The following is an 18,109-nucleotide window of genomic DNA, read 5'->3' as shown; positions in this document are numbered from 1 at the left end:
AAATGTTGGCAGTTGTATGGTTTGGGGGAAAACTAATACATTTAAAATGAAAGTATAGGGGGGCCTCCTTGGTGGTGCAAGGGATTAAGATGCAACCTATGAAGCGCGTGGCAGCCACTGCAGCACGAGTTCAATCCCCGGCCAGGGAACTACCCACATGGCGCAGCAGACCTCTCCTGGCTTACCCGCTGCTCCCCTCAGCAGTGTATTTCAATAGATCTGCCTGTTCTGCTCCCCACTCTGTCTCTGGTGACTCCTCTCATCTCCCACACCTCTGGCATGCACTACGGTTCTTGTATGCATAAATAAATAAATCTTTAAAAAAAATGAAAGTATAATAATGATATCATTCAGTTCCAATCATACTTTTAATTCATTTATGTTGGATAGTGTATGTTTTATCTTAGATAAGGTCTGTTCCTTTCTACAGTTTATCATTTAGAATGAAAATCCCATGTGATAATAGCAGATCTTGAGAAACACCCATGATCTCTGAGTATTCCACGTTTGATTCTCTTGCAGGTTCCAGATGTTATCAGCAGCATAAGACAGTTATCTAAAGCCGCCATGAAAGAGGACGCCAAACCCAGCAAGGACACCGAGGACGCCTTCTACAACTCGCAGAAGTTCGAGGTCTTGTACTGCGGAAAGGTGACGGTGACGCACAAGAAGGCCCCGTCCAGCCTCATCGACGACTGCATCGAGAAGTTCAGCCTGCACGAGCAGCAGCGCCTGCGCATCCAGGGGGGCCCGGGGGTCTTCGAGGAGGTGGTGCACGATTCCCTCCCAGACATTCTGTCGGAGGAAGGAGACGGCAACCTCCCTACCCCCGCAGCCTTACCGGCCGTCACCAGCCAGCTGGGGCTGTCCAGCTCTCGAGGGTGCTTCCCTGAGCGTATTTTGGAAGATTCTGGCTTTGATGAGCAGCAGGAGTTCCGCTCTCGCTGCAGCAGCGTCACCGGCGTCCTGCAGCGCAGAGTTCACGACGGCAGCCAAAAGCCGCAGCCCAGAAGGAGACACGCCAGCGCGCCCAGCCACGTGCAGCCCTCGGATTCGGAGAAGAACAGGACCATGCTGTTCCAGGTGCGCCCTGCGGGTGCTGGCGCCTGTTTCTCAGGCATCACTGAAGCAGAGGCTCCGGGCGTCCAGAGCTTCATTTTGCAATAATCAAACTTTTACTATTCCACGTAGCCCGCATCCCAGTCCATGCAGAGGAGAGGGAGCCGAGAAAAGACAACATTATTATTTTTTTTACACATAACTGTCCCCAATATTTATTTATTTATTTTTTACATCACTGTTCATTTTTAAACAATATCTGCTTCCCCCACCCCCTCAGGTGTAGTCCACATAGGGTTTCCTTCCCCAAGGCACCCGTGCACCATCACCCCAGTCCCCTGTGCGCCTCCCTCCCTCCCTCTGATCCCTCTCCCTGCAGGATGTCTCTGGTTTATAATTGTCTGTTTTTGCTTTGTTGTGTTTTGTACTGTTGTTATTTTTTTACACTGTTGTCTTACTGGGTTCCCCTATATCCCTGCTATAAGTGAAACCATCTGATATTTTTTTTTCCCCCCTCTGGCTTAGGTCACTGAGCTTAATTCCTTCTAGTTCCATCCACATTGCTGTGAATGGCATGAGTTTATCTTCTTTGATTGCTGAGTAATATTCCATTGTGTACATATGCCACATCTTCTTGAGCCACTCATCTATTTTTGGGGCATTTGGGTTGTTTCCAGGTTTTACCTATTGTCAATAGTGCTGCAGTAAACACAGGGGTACAGGTGTTAAACTGAGGCTGTAAGAAGCAGGGAGCAGGGAAGGGAGAGGACAACAAGGCAATGAAAGGAGCGTGATTGGAAACCTGCTGGAAAGGATAAGAATAGATTACTCTTAGAATCACCAGCACTTGCCTCAGGTGGATTCTTAAAAAAATTGTCTTTTAAGTAACTGCAGTGAACTAATCTGATCAAATATTTAAAGATGTGAATCTGGGAGAGTGCGACTAGGCCTGGAGTTAAAAAAGGGTTTTCTAACCTGGAAACAACCCAAATGCCAAAAAATTGATGACTAGATCAAGAAGATGTGGCATATACACACAATGGAATATTATTCAGCAATCAAAAAAGATAAACTCATGCAATTTGCAGCAACATGGATGGAACTAGAAGGAATTATGCTCAGTGAAATAAGCCAGAAGGAAAAAGAAAAATATTGGATGGTTTCACTTATAGTAGGAATAGAGGGGAACCAAATAAGACATCAGTTTAAAAAAATAATAACAGTACAAAACACAACAAGGCAAAAACGGACAATTATAAATCAGAGACATCGTGCAGGGGAGGAGGCGGGAGAGGGATCAGAGGGAGGGAGGGAGGAGCACAGGGGACTGTGGTGATGGTGCACGGGTGCCTTGGGGAAGGAAATTCTAGGGGGACTCAATCTGAGGGGGTGGGGGGAAGCAAATCTTGTCTAAAAAATGTAAAAAAAAATGATAAATGTTAAAAAAAAAAAAACAACAAATGGCCAACAGAAAAAAAAAATGTTTTTCTAGAGAGAGGGGGAAAAAAACAAGTCCAGAGGCACCTGCATGTTTACACTTTCCCAGACAGGGAAGGTTAAGGAAACATCATGGGCCTGATAATTTACTACATCAGTTGTTAAACTAGCTGGAAACAAACAACACGATAGGAACATGATAGTAAATGATAATTTTTAATTCTGAAAAGTAGTGTAGGAAGTTGTACAGGGTATAGAAAATGTCAGGTTCTATTCAAAAGAACTTAATTCATAACAATGCCTTATAATGCTCACCTTGTAAGATCTGAGTTCCATTGTGAAAATCAGCGACTGTCCTTTTACCCTGCTGTAAAGAACCCTGGAGAAGGAAATTCCACAGCTTGCCTTGGGACACAGTCTCAGTGTATAACATTTGCTTTATCACACAGTTAATGGGGTTTGGTTTTGTTTTGTTCTTGGTAATTCCAGTCATGCAATTAAAGTGTCTATAGGACTTTTTTTTTTTTTTTTCTCTGATATGCTGAGTTTCTCCTCTTTGGGCTACTAGTGTTGTTCTTTCTCTTAATTAGCCATAATCCTTGCTGTTAATTTCTCTGAATGATTATTTAAAAGATTTTAATTTATCCACTCATTTGCAAATCTGTATTTTTTGTTGATTAATTGGGAGAAACTGTGATTATAAATTGTAATCAAATAATTAGTATTTTTAGAAATCATGAGATGAGGGAAGGTGGTTTTTTATAGTCATTTCAAGCCTGAAAGAGAATTTATAGTATCTAGTAAATTAAGACCAACTTAATTTCATGATTTTTATACAAAAGGAGAAAGAGTTTTGAAGCAGGTGATACTGGAGTTTGAAATACTGTAAGATGTAATGCACATGTGAATTTGTAGAACTGGGATTATCATTTGACTCTATATTATTAGTTGATTATTTAATCCTAAGTAAGATATTAGTCCCCGTGAGTGGAGAGTAACTGGCATGTTTTTATTTTTAAGGTTGGACGGTTTGAGATTAATCTTATCAGTCCAGACACTAAATCAGTTGTGCTTGAAAAGAATTTTAAAGATATTTCTTCTTGTTCTCAGGTATGTATTGCTATAGATCATAGTATTTGAAGAAACCAACAGAATGTAGTTTCAGAATTTGCCACAAAATAACGGAACTTTCAACCTTTAAATTTTAGTATTTTTTAAAATTTCACATTTAAAAAAAAAAATGAGTTTGCCCGTAAGTGTTTTGTATCTATGCCAGTAACAACATCCTGCCTAGGTCCCTGGTATCACATTTTGTCATCCTGTTCATCAGCTGTCTCCTCCAGACATCACTTCTTGAGATCATCCACTACAGGGGATTTTGTGGTGGTGATATTTGATATTTGAGTGTTTCTTAGAATCTTGGGCAGTGGGACTTGTGGGTATCACTGAGTCAGCCTTGCTCTTTACACTGTGGTAGCCAATGAAAGGAGAACTAGTACTTTCAATTTCTATTAATGTAAATGCTGAATTTTGAAGAGAAGTCTTTGCTATAGCTTTGCTTGTTATTTTTAATTCACAAATTATCTGAAAGTTTTTGAAATAATCAATACCACTCAAAATGTACAAGGTTACAATATTAGACTGGTATCCTAGAGTACCTAGTAATAATTTAGAACATCTCTCTCAAGATTAGGGCTACCGAAATGTAAACAAACAATAATGGAGTAGAGAGAGTACCTAAATCTAAGTAATGGTGAGGTTAGAAATGTAAGGATGCTTCTGAGGGTTTCCTGGAGTAGAGATGGAGTCATTTCTTTCCTAGCAAGATGAGACTTTAGGGTGAATCAGTCAGGCTTTTTGCGCCACTAGCCTCTGCGGCTATCACATGTGGCCTTTGCCGTATTAATGCAGAGGCGCTTGGGATTGTGGGTACGGGGCACAGGTGACTGTGAACACCTGGAGTGTGGGTGTGGGCATGTGTAAGTGTGCACACCTGAGTCTACAGGCCAGGGCTATATGAGACGTCACAGACAGAACAACGTCTATCAGAGGACGAGTGACTGCAGAAGAAGCAAAACCACCAGAGAGAAGGCCAGAGAGAGAGGAGAGAAAGAGTAAAGATTTGTGGGGGCCGGGAGGCTTGGTTGCCTGCTGTAGGGTAAGGTAAAGTATCAGGCTTTTCTGCCCTCCTGCCATTGGGATTGATGATGGATCCCTGTGGTCCTGAATGTATGCCTGATGGCGGACACCTGGAATAGGGTGTGGGCATATGTAGGTGGGTGCACCTGGGCTGAGAGACTGGGCTTATAAGGGCGGCGTCACAGAGATGCCAGTGGAACAGTAGAGCAAAAGAGAGAGTGAGCAGAGAAGCAAAGGGCGCGAGAGAATGCCGGAGAGCCCAGATAGAGTGAAGACTTGTGGGGGGCTGGGAGGCCTGCCAGCCTCCTGGCACCCTTGCCTGCCGTGTACCTGGTAAATCCCAATAAAGCTTGCAAAGTTACCAAGGGCTCTCCTTGGTAGACATCTCCTTCACCCATTTGCTCAGGTCTTAGAGAACCTGCCCTGTACTCTTCCTGTCACTACACCTGCCTGCCTCCAGTCCCCCCTCTGCCCGGCCCACGCCTGCACGCCTGCCATGCCTGCCTGCAGGCTCACCACAGCAGTGACTCAGATGTACCTTCAGGGACCTGGATCTTGACTAGGTCCCTTGCTGTATTTTAATGTTGAAAAATCAAGACTGATTTTTCCTTTCACATTTTCGAGTCAGCATTGCCATAGGTGTGACGGTCAGACTTTCTTCCCTTTGAAAATGGCAAGAAAATTTTTATACATCTTGTTAATTGTTGGCCTCAGCTAGTGCAGTTTCCTGTTTGTTCTGTTATGTGGAGACATAAAATTATGTCATGAGAATGAAAATTTTCTATTCAAATTACAGAGAGAGGAAACATCTGAATATAGGAAAGAGGTATTGCAGATTTCTAAATACATATCTGAAGGACAAAAAATTTGGTAGAAAGATTATTGACTGAAAAAGTAAAAGCTTCTTGTTATTACCTGTTTAGTGGTGGGGAGGGGGACGATGAAATCAAGCTCTGAGGGAAGATGTCCTCACTCTGAGTGTCTTATTCTCTATAATAAGACCATCAGAACAAGATGTATTAATAGAGGGTACTTAAGGGTTCAACAAATATTCCATGAACATTTCTACATGTGCCAAGTATTGGGGAGTGGTATACATACTAAGGTAGTACCTGCCCCCTGGAACAAGAACACTCATCCAAAAAACCTTTGATCTTTGCCTTTGACCCCACGCCCCCTAAGCCTTCCAGTGAAGAATCTAGCAATGCCCATCATACATCCAAATACACTAACAAACCAAGTGGAACCAGCCAAACCAAATATTTAAAACTGGCAGCCCAAAAGCAATTTTTGCTGTTGCTTTTTCTATTTTTTCAGAGTAAACTTTATATTCTGAGTTTCTAGTTCAGAAAAAGAATGAAACAAAATAGGAGAGACTTTCGTGGAAAGGCCTTTGATCAGAATAATTGTCAGGTTAACGTCTGCTTCCCACCAAGTGGCCCTGAGTCTACTAACTTCTTGCCACAAGATTGCATTGATCAAATGTGACTGCATTCAGAAATAAGCATGTATTTTTTTTAAAGATTTATTTATTTATGCATACAAGAACTGGGGTACAGGCCAGAGGTGTGTGTGGGGTGGGTGAGAAGATTCACCAGAGCCAGAGTAGGGAAGAGAACAGGCAGATTGATTGAAATCCACTACTGAGGGGAGCAGCAGGTGAGTCAGGAGACGTGTGCTGCGCCATGTCAGTAGCTCCCTGTCCAGGGATGGAACTCAGGCTGCAGTGGCTGTGGATAGCTTCATAGTGCTGCATCGTAACCCCTTGAGCCACCAGGGAGACCCTAAGCATGTTTTTTTCAACACACACCTCTACAAACATATCTATCTTCCAAATCTGTGAGACTCTTTCTCTGGGAGTGGTTTTCTTTATTGGAAACATGGTCTCTGCCTGAAGACTTGCTGAGCCAATGAGGACCCATGGATTCTTCCCAGTTAGTGCTTCTAAGCTAGCATGAGCTAGCCTGTCATCACCAATAAGTTGTACCAGATGAAGCTGATTTTCACCTTGTGAGTTGTTACCGCCTCTTTTTTAACCTTTTCTTTTTATCAGAGTTGACTTCCTTACAAAGTAAGGATTGGGTAGATTGAATATATCATTTTAAGAATAGTGGGTACCATTTATCAAATATGTTAGGCACTGGAATAGATCTCGGTTCTATCTCAAAAATCTCTGCCATTGAGGGCCGTTACTATTCTTCAAGAAGAGAAATGGTGTCTCAGATGTAATTAGCACCCTAGCAAAACTGTACATCAAGTAGATTGCTTGAGCCAAGGGTGCAGCAAAATCTGACACTAACACCTGTTTTTGTGCTTTTTCTTTTTTCATTTAGATGATTGTGGCAGACTTAGACTTTTTTTTTGTTTTTTTGTCTACCTGCCTATTTGAAGTTCTGTGCTTGCTATTAAAATAGCAAGTTGCTATCTACTAACTGGGATATATGTACTCAGGCTGATCAAACTCAAAGAGGGTTCAGAGTTTTTTTAATAAATGTATCTGAGGTTATACTCTGGGAAGTGTACAGTGATTTGTGAATTTGGAGAACTGACATCTGTATTAAGATCTTTAATGTAGTTGTCTTCTACCAGTTGTGGCTCCTTGAGTGTCTATAAATAAAGACGATCGTAGCATACTTTAGGGAACTGCATGCCATTTAAATAGAGCATTGTCAGCTGTCGTTTTCCTGATTGCAATCTTCGTAAAGACAGGAACAGGGTTTATGATGGCTCGCCAGACTGCCTAAGGAGACCAATAAATGAAAACTCCATCACTTGCAAACACTGAGTAGCAGTTTTATTACCAGTTACAGCGGATCTGGCCATCTTATTTTCTTCCTGCAGCCTTAAGTCACAGTGTCAGAAACAAGACAATAAAAGTTAGTCTTGTCCTTTATTTTATGTGTCAAAGGGACACCATATCCTCTTGCTATGATATTGTATCCCCTTTCATAGTACTGCGGGGGAGAAAATCGTGGGCCTGTGAAAGCAGCGCACTGATATCTGTTTCCATGTTGTTGGTGAAAAGCTTATCTTGCCATGCACACTGAGAGTCTTTCCTTCCTCCAGGGTATAAAGCATGTGGACCACTTTGGCTTCATCTGTCGGGAATCGCCAGAGCCTGGGCTGAGCCAGTATATCTGCTACGTGTTCCAGTGTGCCAGCGAATCTCTGGTGAGTAGTATGATGTGGACTGCCTTCCTGCACATCAGTAATGAACCCTCCCCACACAGCTATCCGTGAAAAGGAAGAGAGCATCCAGAAATGTGTTTCTGCCCTTTTCAGCAGCACCACAGCAGAAAAACATAAATCTGTTGCCTTGGTGTCATCTTTAAGCCTAGGTGTTTCCTTGAGTTAGCAAATCCAGTTGTGTTACAAGGAGTATTTTTTTTTTTTTTAATAGAGGCATGCTTTATTTATTTGTTTGCTGGTTTGTTTGTTTGTTTTGTTTATACATGCACTGGGTACAGTCAGAAGCGCGGGAGGGAGGGTGAGAGAATTCACCAGAGCCAGAGCGGGGAGCAGAGCAGGCAGAAGGACCGAAGTACACTGCTGAGGGGAGCAGCGGGCGGCAGGAGAGGTCTGCGCGCCATGTGGGACCCTCCTCCGGTGGCCGGGGAGCAGCCGGGGATTGAACCGGCGCTGCAGAGGCCGCGCGCAGTTTCGCAACCCAGCGCTCAACCGCTGCGCCACCGGGGAGGCCCACAAGGAGTATTTTTTAAAGACCAGAGATAAGGTAGATCTTTTATTCTCTTTTAATTGCTATAACACCTGAGAGTAGCTAATGCAGATATCAACAGAAAAGGGAATGATTTTTTTCCCTTATATTTCATTAACCCTGCCCTTGCTTTTAAATACTTTATGATATTATCTTAAGCATCATTTTCTTTCCTGGGAACTTTAAAGTCAGTTCTTCTCTCTAACACTATCTCTCACTCCCAAACCCCCTTTTATAAGCACAGTTGGAGTTTAGACTTGCTTTGGTTACTTGCTTTTTGTTACATTCACTTTCATATTGCCTCTTTATGGGATATGAAGCAGGCCTGATCTTGCTTTATGGTAACTTGAATTCTCTTCTTTTCTGTCATGAAAACAACAAAGTCACAGCTAAAAATTCACATACCAATAAAACCTTTTCTGACTTTTTTAAAAGGAATTGACTCCTCTATTTCCTCTGTTGTGTGTCTTGCCACACCAATCCCCTTTCTTATTATCTTGCTCACGTATCTTTCTACTCCACTAGGTCATGAATTCCCAAGATCAATACCATTTTGTTGTTAAGATAAATTTGTATTGAGATCACACTGATTTATAGCATTATATAAGCTTCAGGTTTGCAGTGTTCCATTATATAAGCTTCAGGTTTGGACACCTGTGCACACTCCATTACATGACATGACATGACATGACATGACATGACATCATATCAGAGTCTAATTTCTATCCACCACCATACATTGACCCCCCTTCATCCAGTTTACCTCCTCCCTCCCCTCTGGTCAATTTCCCTAGTGAGTCTAGGATAGCACATGCATGCTAAGTGTATTTTGAGTGATCAAGTATGGTTACTCTTGACTTAAGGTAATCATTTTCTTAGTGCTGGGGAACTCTGATTACTAGATAATCTGTGCTAAAAAAAAGACTGTATAACACCTTCTTATGTCCACCCATTTTAACAAGTTTGGTTTTACTTGTCGTTTTTAGTATTTTTGTTTTGTGCATGTAGAATAAGTTTTGTAAATAGGGAGTCAGAATAGAAAGTTGGAACATGCTGAATTTTTTACCCTAAGAAGCTCTGTGACTAGGGCAACAGACATGACTGGCTGAGAATGTCTTCCTGTTACATTGACGCTATATCAGAATCTCAGTTTTGGCATCATTCTTCTTAAGAGGCCCATTCCAGAATCTTTGAAACCCTGTTTGCTCTCATTCGATCAGGAGGCTTTTAACTGAATAGTGAGGGATCAGAACTGAAAGCTAAAAGAAAAATTAAATGTAAATTTCCTGCATAACAAGGGATGGCTCAAGCAGCTGACATGAAAAACAAAACTAAACAGTCAATTAAATATTATAGTTCCAAGCAGTACTGGGATTGATGTGGCTTGGCTGCTGTGTAAGACTAAGTATTGCAAAACCACACATGCTGACTTCTCTGAGTACAAAGAATACACAACTAGCATTTTTCTTTTACTTCTTTTTTGCAATTGCTATGAATTGATCAGCACTACTGGTGTTTTGCTGGGTCCTGGAGGGACCCAGTACTCCCTCCTGCCTACTTTTGCAAAATAGCAGAAGGAGGTGGCTTAATCTTGTTTCACCAACCCTTGAGTTTTGTAGAAAATATCATTTCAGCTTTCTATAAAACTGGTTTAAAAGGAGTGAAAAACAAAACAAAACAATACTATTACTAGAGACAATGAAAAAGTCCACAAATCTAGACAACAGTATCCAGGAAAAGTATAACTGAAAGAAATAAAGACCTAGGCCACTCTAGACTCAGAATATGAATGGAGCTGTTATTTCATGAAATAAGCATGATGCTAGAGTATGTTGATAGAAGAATGAGGTACAAAATCCAGGAAGTTATCTTTATATTATATCTAATCTTGGTTGTACTTTGAAAATATCTCTAACAACTAAGGATCAAGTGGGCAGGACAAGTGGGGCTTGGGAGGGGGGATAGGTTCAGATTTGGGATTTGCATTTTAAATGATGATAAGTTACAGTGTTTTAGAGAACACTAATTTATCACTGATTTTTCACCTGAAGAAAAATCGAATTGGTACCATTTAGTTTCAGAACCAGAAGTATAAAATAGGACTTTTTGGCACACCAGTGGCCATGAGTGACCAGTTTACACATAGCATGGAGTATGATAAATTGGTCTAGAATCTAACAAATATGGAGAACTCTTTACTATATGGGTGACTAACTACTGAAATAGACCATTGCCTGGTTAACAATTGTTAAAAAGAGGATTGATACACATATTGGCTAGTTTTGTTACAGATCCACCTCCATTACAGAGAGGTGCCATTATCCCCACCCCTACTTACTTGCAGCTTGGACTACAGATCCAGTGTGCCTTGAACCAGACTTCCTGAGAGGGGGAGTTACTGGGAACCAAGAGTGGAGTTAAGCAGCCAAACGTAGCACAGAACACAGAAGGCCAGTGAGCTGGGGCTCTTGCTGCTCCCATTTTGTCTTGCACCCAGAAACTTGGAAGGAGACATTTGGAAAAGAGACCACATAGAACATTTGAAAGAGATATGTGGGAGAGAGACAGGTGGGAAAGCTGTCCTTGGCAGAGAAAATGTCAACCATTATTTTGATTTTGCGCTTTTTGTTCCAGACTTGCTTACCCATTTGTTGCTGTTCTCCATCAGAAGGTGCCTTAGGCTTGTGGCAAGCTTTTTGGGCCTGAACAGCCTTGCTTTGGGTTGACCCCATTTGATGGGCATTTACCCTTTAGAGGATGGGTAATTTGGGGAGTTTTATTGGAAAACAATTAGGAATATTTTTCTTCTCTTGTATGCACACTAATCATATTAAAGATATTTTATACCACAAGTCTACTTTCTTTGCCTTTGTGTGCATGGATGGCTGGATCCATTTAGAGTATGCAGCTCTTAACTGTTCGAGGTTCTTGGGGCCCCTTGGCACATGCTAACAGTTTGAAAATTAAAAATTTCCTAGAGAGCTGGACTACACACGTTTCTGAAGTCCCTGCACATTCTGTGATTCTTAGACTTACTCTAGGATATTATAAAATCCCTAAGTTTGTTGTATAAATGTTTATGAGCATTATCTTCACTATGGATTTTTCCCTTTATAAGTAAGCTTACTTTGTCCTTTGTCTCATACTTTTTTACCTCATATTTAATTTTGCCTCCTGGTAATACTAAGAATATTTGATTTTTGTTTGCATATGATTATCTTGACCCATTCCTTTACTTTTAACCTTTTGACATGACCTACACTGTTTTGTTGCTGTAGCATAGTGAGCTAATTTGAACTTTTAGTTGCTTTCCCATAATAAAACTCACAGGCCATCTAGAAAGAATGATAGATTTTAAAAACTAAAATATTTAAAATTTTAGAAGCAAAGTTCTTGGTAACATTTGTGACTGGGGGAACTTGGTAGCTGCATTTAAGACACCATTTAATGGCCTGTTATTTCACTTAATAAATTAGAAATAAATAAGAAAACACAGAAGTTCCATATTTCCATTGATGGCATTTTATAAGACAGTCTTAATAAGTAACAATAAAAGTCTGTCAAGGTTGAGTATATGACTAACCTCTTCAGTGCTTTAAAAAATAAATGAAAAACAAGAAAATAGAAAAAAAATCTGCCTAAGTAATTGAGATTGATTTTTAATACATATCAAGACAAATGAAGTAAAAAATGCAAAAGCATTAAACATGTAGTACTTTTATTTTCAAGAAACAAAAACCTTTATTTTTTAGTTATAGTGTAAAATAGCAAGAATTATGAGTAATTCATTTTTGTTCATGAATGATATGAAACTACTTATTCACTTTTTTAAAAGCTGGTAATGTGGTATGGTGAGATGTCACTGAATAACTATTTGACTGCTTAGTGTTTGCTCTCTGTCTTTGATTTCTTCAGTAATAATAAAGTTTCTTTTATAATAATTTCTTCATGTGCTCAAGTAGATTAAATCCTATAAATAATAGTTTAGTCTTAAACCAGTCCATGGGAGAAAGGAAAAAAGAATCTGAAAACATGGTTTACAAAGGCTGGTAAGTGGATGTGAATAGCAAACCTAGTGGGATGAGACCCCCACCCCACACCTCTAGAGCACCCTGTGCTGGTTTTAGACTTTTTCCAGTTCTACCATGTGTGGGCAAACCACAGCTGACACTGATGATTGTGTCACAGAGATGGCCATGTGGCTTGAAGTCCATTTACCAATACATGAGGATGAGCTAGCAGTTGATCTCAGAGAAGCCAATAGGAGGTTAGAAGGCTATATTTAAACTTCATAACTGAATCATTGGAAGAGCAAGAAGAAAAGTAGCTGGCAGGTTTCAAACTGCTGGCCAAGTGTGAGAGCCAGCTGTTGGACAACACGATGCCAGAGTGAAATGATAATAAATAGAAGCCACAGAGCTAAGACCAACAGTGGTGATAGATGTCCCTCAACATTATTTAAATGGAACTCATTTTCCACCAGAATTTTGCTTAAACATGTTTGGTTTGTTTTTCTAATAAAAATGGTTTAGAAGGATAACTAGGACACCTATTAAAGCAAGTGATGCCTATTAAAGCCAAACCCATTTTGTTCTCTCTGTATATTGCAGATAAAACTTAGATCTTTATCTGATAAACTACTTAATTAAACAAAGACCTGATGACTCTCAGCTATGCTGTGATAGCATAACATTCAGCAGGATTAAAAATAGTATCCAAGTACCACATCAGTATTCTGTTACACAAATTAAAATGGTTTTATTTCATCTGGCTTTCAATTATGTGTGTAATTGAGATCTAACTTCACAACTTACTATTTTTGCTCGACCAGCACCACTGACATCAGAATTCCATAATTTATTACTTAATCAATGTTGCACATTGCTGTTGGAATTTTAATTTGTCACCCTAGGAGCAAATACTCAGATCTGAGTTTTGCTGATTCCTGCAGGTGGATGAAGTCATGTTGACGCTGAAGCAGGCCTTCAGCACAGCCGCCGCCCTGCAGAGTGCCAAGACCAAGATCAAGCTATGTGAGGCCTGCCCTATGCACTCTTTGCATAAGCTCTGCGAACGGATTGAAGGTACAGTACAACTTGACCTCGGCAGAGGAGGAGTTTGCTTTGGCACTTGGGAAACGAGACGGTCACTACTGTCCCTGAATGCTTCTTTGTTTCTGGGTGAAACAAGAGCCCACAGCATCGTTTCTGATGTCCAGCAATGTGTGCTGTCAGCCTAGGGGCTTGGCCTGGATCTTTCTCTCCCCTTTTTTCCTTTTTTTAGTTTTCTCTTCTGAAGGCTGACTCAAGGAATGGAGTTGTATTTCCCACAGCTCTTAACATTCTTCTATGAACATAGTGGGAACCGATCAAATATTTGTTGAGTGAATGAAGAAAGGCAAACCCGTCGAGAATGTCAGCTGTTTATTTAAGTCTCTGTTTTCCCACTACTCACTAGGTGATGTGTGCCTTTTCCTTTCAAGTTAGATCTGGGAGGCAACTTGCCTGGCTTCTGAGAGACATTTGAAAATGACAGACACAATGATGTAATCCCATAAAACAGATTTTTTTTTTTTTAAATTTTAGGTAATTTTTTTTATCAAGTTAACATTGGTTTATAACACTGGGTATGATTTAAGGATGTGGGTTCATACGTCTTCATTGTGTATTACCACACCACACTGACCACCAAAGTGCCAATAACCCGACACCACCTTCCAGGGGACCTCCTCCTCTTACATCACCCTTTGCTGCCTCCCCACCCCCAATTTGGTAATTTCAGTTCTATATTCCAAGGGTTTGTTTTGTTTTGGTTTAAAACAGAGTTTAAAAAAAATGTGTTTTGAGGAGTTGGGAGGGCATGAGGGAAAAGTGATTTTTCTGACTCACCTTCCCCTACCTCTTGTTACCCCTTGCTAAATATAAAAAAAATGAAAAAGTTTGAATAATAATTGCACAAAAGAAGCGCTATTTAATAAATACCCCTGTTAAGCATCTACTGTGCTCCCCAGTAGGCACTGGGGTTACAGACATAACTGAGACTGGATGGCACATTTAGAAAGCTTAAATCCAGAGCAAAGGATGGCTTGTGATCAGATCAGAACAACTTGGTATGATGGTTTAAAATAGATCTGGAGTGTAAACTCCAGCTCAACATAGGAAATGGCCTAATTGTAAGTGTAAATTGTGATTTCTGTTCTATAGGCAAAATGCTAATGAGCAGTGAGGTATGCTGGATAGCCATTCAAATTTAAATGTGATATTTAAATTTAAAGGTTTATAGTTTTACAAAAAGCACATTTGCATACACATAAACAACATTTGCAAAGATAGAAGGTTATTTGGTGTATGGTAAAAGGAGTATCATTCATCAGCAGGCAAAGATATCAGCAGGACATGGTGTTGGGTCAGTTTGCTATCCAAGGGGAGAGAGAGTCCTGTTTTTACCTTACTCAAAATATATTCTAGATGGATCAAAGACCTCAGTGTAAGTGGGTAAAATATTAAAAAAAAAATCAAGGCTATTCTTATGTCCATGAACAAGAAAACCATTCTTAAGACACAAAAATGGAAAAACTATGAAGAGAAGACATTGACAGATTGACTAGAAAAATGTAATTTTCCCATTACAGTAGCTGCTTACTGGGAAGTTAAATGATAAGCAGGGAGTGAAGAGAAAGCAGATTGGTATCCAGAATTTGTAAGAACTCTTTTTATCTACAAGAAAAAGATACAACTGCCAGAAAGAAAGGATGCAAATCATATTAAAGAAGCACTCCTCTGAAATGGAAATTAGAAGTCCCAATATAAAAATGAGAAGCTGCTCAACCTTTTGCTCAAAAGGGAGTAAAAAGAAGGGTCCAGGTTGACTGCAGAAAGAGCCTTAATTTCCTAAGGCTTTAGAGGGAAACTTCCTTCAGGATTTATTTATTTATTCATTTATTCATTTATTTATTTCTTACTTTAAAAAAATATGGGGTGTAGGCTAGAGGGGTGAGGGGTGGTGAGAGGAGTCACCAGAGACAGTGGGGAGCAGACCAGGAGGATTGTCTGAAATATACTGCTGAGGGGAGCAGCTGGAAAGCCAGGAGAGGTCTGCTGTACCATGTGTGTAGCTCCCTGGCCAGCCTGGGATTGAACTTGTGCTGCAGTGGCTGCTGATAGCTTCATAGTGCTGAGCCCTAACCCCTTGCACCACCAGGGATGCCCTCCCCTTTGCTTTAGACAACAGGGGAAGTGAGCATAAGAGAGGCCAGTGCTTTAGGGTAAGAGTGAAAGGAACAATAAGGCAGAAGGTTTTTTAGGAATCACTCAACGTGGGCACTGTTGTGTTTTGCCTGTATTAGCCCACTTAATCCATAATAGCAATCCCAAAGATAGGTGCTGTTTTTAACTCCCATTTTACTTATGAGGAAACAGGCTCCCCTGAGACACACAGCAGGTAGTAACCGCCACCTTCACATTGCTCACAAGGACCAAGCCTCAGAAGGATGTGAATTAGTTTTTCATTTTTTTTTAAAGATTTATTCATGTATACAAGAACCAGGGTACAGGCCAGATGTGCGGGAGAGTGAGAGGATTCACCAGAGACAGAGCAGGGAACAGAACAGGCAGACTGACTGAAATACACTGCTGAGGGGAGCAGCAGGTGAGACAGGAGAGGTCTGCCTCGCCATTTGGGTATCTCCCTGGCTGACCAGGATCAAACCTGCGCAGAGAGCTTTACAGTTCTGTGCTCAACCGCCTGCGCCACCAGGGAGGCCCTGGTTCTTCATTTTTCAAAGCAACGTGATGCCTTCTCTCGAGCAACTACCTCAAGGCAGGGATTTTCAGGGCCACACTGCTTTGAAACCTCAGCATTTATGTTTTCCCCAGACTGTTATTTTCATCTAAATAAGATAACAGTATCACTTCTTGTTTCATGCTTAGGTACAAAGTGTAAAGCTGGAAGAATGACCACATTTTGATTAAACACAACTTGGCAGCTGTAGAAAGTTAGTGAGACTGATATTAAAAAGTATATAGAGATGGGCCTCCCCGGTGGCGCAGCGGTTGAGCGCTGGGTTGCGAAGCTGCCTGCAGCCTCTGCAGCGCCGGTTTGTTCCCCGGCTCTCCCCGGCCACCGGAGGAGGGTCCCACATGGCACGCAGACCTCTCCTGCCGCCCGCTGCTCCCCTCAGCAGTGTACTTCGGTCCTCCTGCCTGCTCTGCTCCCCGCTCTGGCTCTGGTGAATTTTCTCACCTCCGGCGCTTCTGACTGTACCCAGTGCTTGTATAAATAAATAAATAAATAAAACTTAAAAAAAAAAAAAGAGTTAATTTAAAATAAATAAATAAAGTATTTAATGTTTTATAGCAGTCAGAAATAATAGCATTCCTGGGGCCTCCCTGGTGGCATAAGGGGTTAAGCACCTCTCTTGCCCGCTGCTCCCCTCAGCAGTGTATTTCAGTCCGTCTGCCTGTTCGGTTCCCCACTCTGTCTCTGGTGGATCCTCTCACTCCTCATATCACTGGCCTATACCCCAGCTCCTGTATGCATAAATAAATAAATAAATATTAAAAAAAAGAAATATAGCATTCCTGTGAAATACACCTTGCTGCAGTCATAAGGAGTTTTACTTTGAAAAGAAGAAAAAGTAGAAGTAGATAAGTATGCTGATGTGAGCCCTGATCACCTATGCTCGTGTTGAGTGAGTCTTGCTGTTTAGTTTGGCAAAAACACCACCAGCCATGTCTGTGGACTAAAGTGAATCGAGAAGGCAGGGTCCAAGGGGCTTGCCATCTTCCGAGGGCCAAACCTCAGAGTGTAAAACTGAAGCGATATTCAGCATCATGGAGATGGAGTGATTATCCTCAGTCTTGTTTTTCTTCACTAACATGCATGAGGGATAAATAATATTCTTGCCTCTCAGTGTGAGTAAATCACTGCTGAGTCCAAATTGAGGATAAGAAGGAAGTTAATTCAGTTTCATGTTAGTGGCAGGGGCATATATAATTTGAAAATAAACTCCAGCTGTCTCCAATTCCTCTGCTAAAATAAAGGCCAGAACAAAAATAGTGGACTAACAATTTTGTTACATATTCTAGGCAACCATCCTCTTTGCTTCTTGTCTTTTCTTTTATCTTCTTGCAAGTTAATAAGACACTAGAATAGTAGATATAACAAAAGTAAACAAAACAAGTTGTGGCAATCAGTTTCTTAAGATAGTCTCAAAAGAACCTGTTCCAAAGACTTAGCCCCCAAATGCTAAGCTCTGGTGGAGACTGGCACCACACCTCAAAATGAATCCTAGTGCCCAAGGTTTTTGTTTGCGATCCCAGAGCTTGTCACAGAATTTTGTTGTACTTTGCATGAAGAAAAGTGGAACTGAGATGTTCTCAGAAACTTTTCTTTCTGATTCTCATCATGGCTTAAAACAGGTCCTGTTTTAGGTAGCACTGTACGCATTTTGGTGACTGTGATGTGTATTCTAGTTCCTTTAAAACAATTCCTGTTTTGAACTGATTTCACTCTTAGTGATTTTAAAGTACCAGTTTACCTACAGGGGTCATTAAATATTAGATAGAACTGATGTTCTCTTCTTTTTTTTTTTAGAGATTTATTTATCTATGCATACAGGAACTTGGGTACAGGTCAGAGGTGCGGGGTGTGAAAGGATTCACCAGAGGCAGAGTGGGGAGCAGAAGAAATGTAACCACTGATATACATTGCTGAGGGGAGCAGCGGGCGAGACAGGAGAGGTCTGTGGCACCGTGGGTC

At 41.0% G+C, this 18,109-nt stretch overlaps 1 protein-coding gene across 7 annotated transcripts in view; it reads left to right on the top strand.

The window, feature by feature from the left end:
* Positions 1-18,109, top strand: part of TBC1D4 (TBC1 domain family member 4) — a gene marked incomplete at its 3' end in the record, with an annotated part of 156,211 nt that overhangs the window by 91,617 nt on the left and 46,485 nt on the right. For 6 of the 7 annotated variants that reach the window (XM_084235612.1, XM_084235611.1, XM_084235610.1 and 3 more), the window contains exons 2-5: positions 523-1,083; positions 3,517-3,606; positions 7,702-7,806; positions 13,302-13,434. In XM_084235612.1, the coding sequence (XP_084091738.1) occupies positions 523-1,083; positions 3,517-3,606; positions 7,702-7,806; positions 13,302-13,434 (889 nt within the window). The remainder of the gene's footprint in view (positions 1-522; positions 1,084-3,516; positions 3,607-7,701; positions 7,807-13,301; positions 13,435-18,109) is intronic. The other variant, XM_084235613.1, reaches the window with a different exon arrangement.

Source organism: Talpa europaea, assembly GCF_964194135.1.
Source record: "Talpa europaea genome assembly, chromosome: 6".
In the NCBI taxonomy this organism is placed as follows: domain Eukaryota; kingdom Metazoa; phylum Chordata; class Mammalia; order Eulipotyphla; family Talpidae; genus Talpa; species Talpa europaea.
This window is presented reverse-complemented; position numbering and strand designations above follow the sequence as displayed.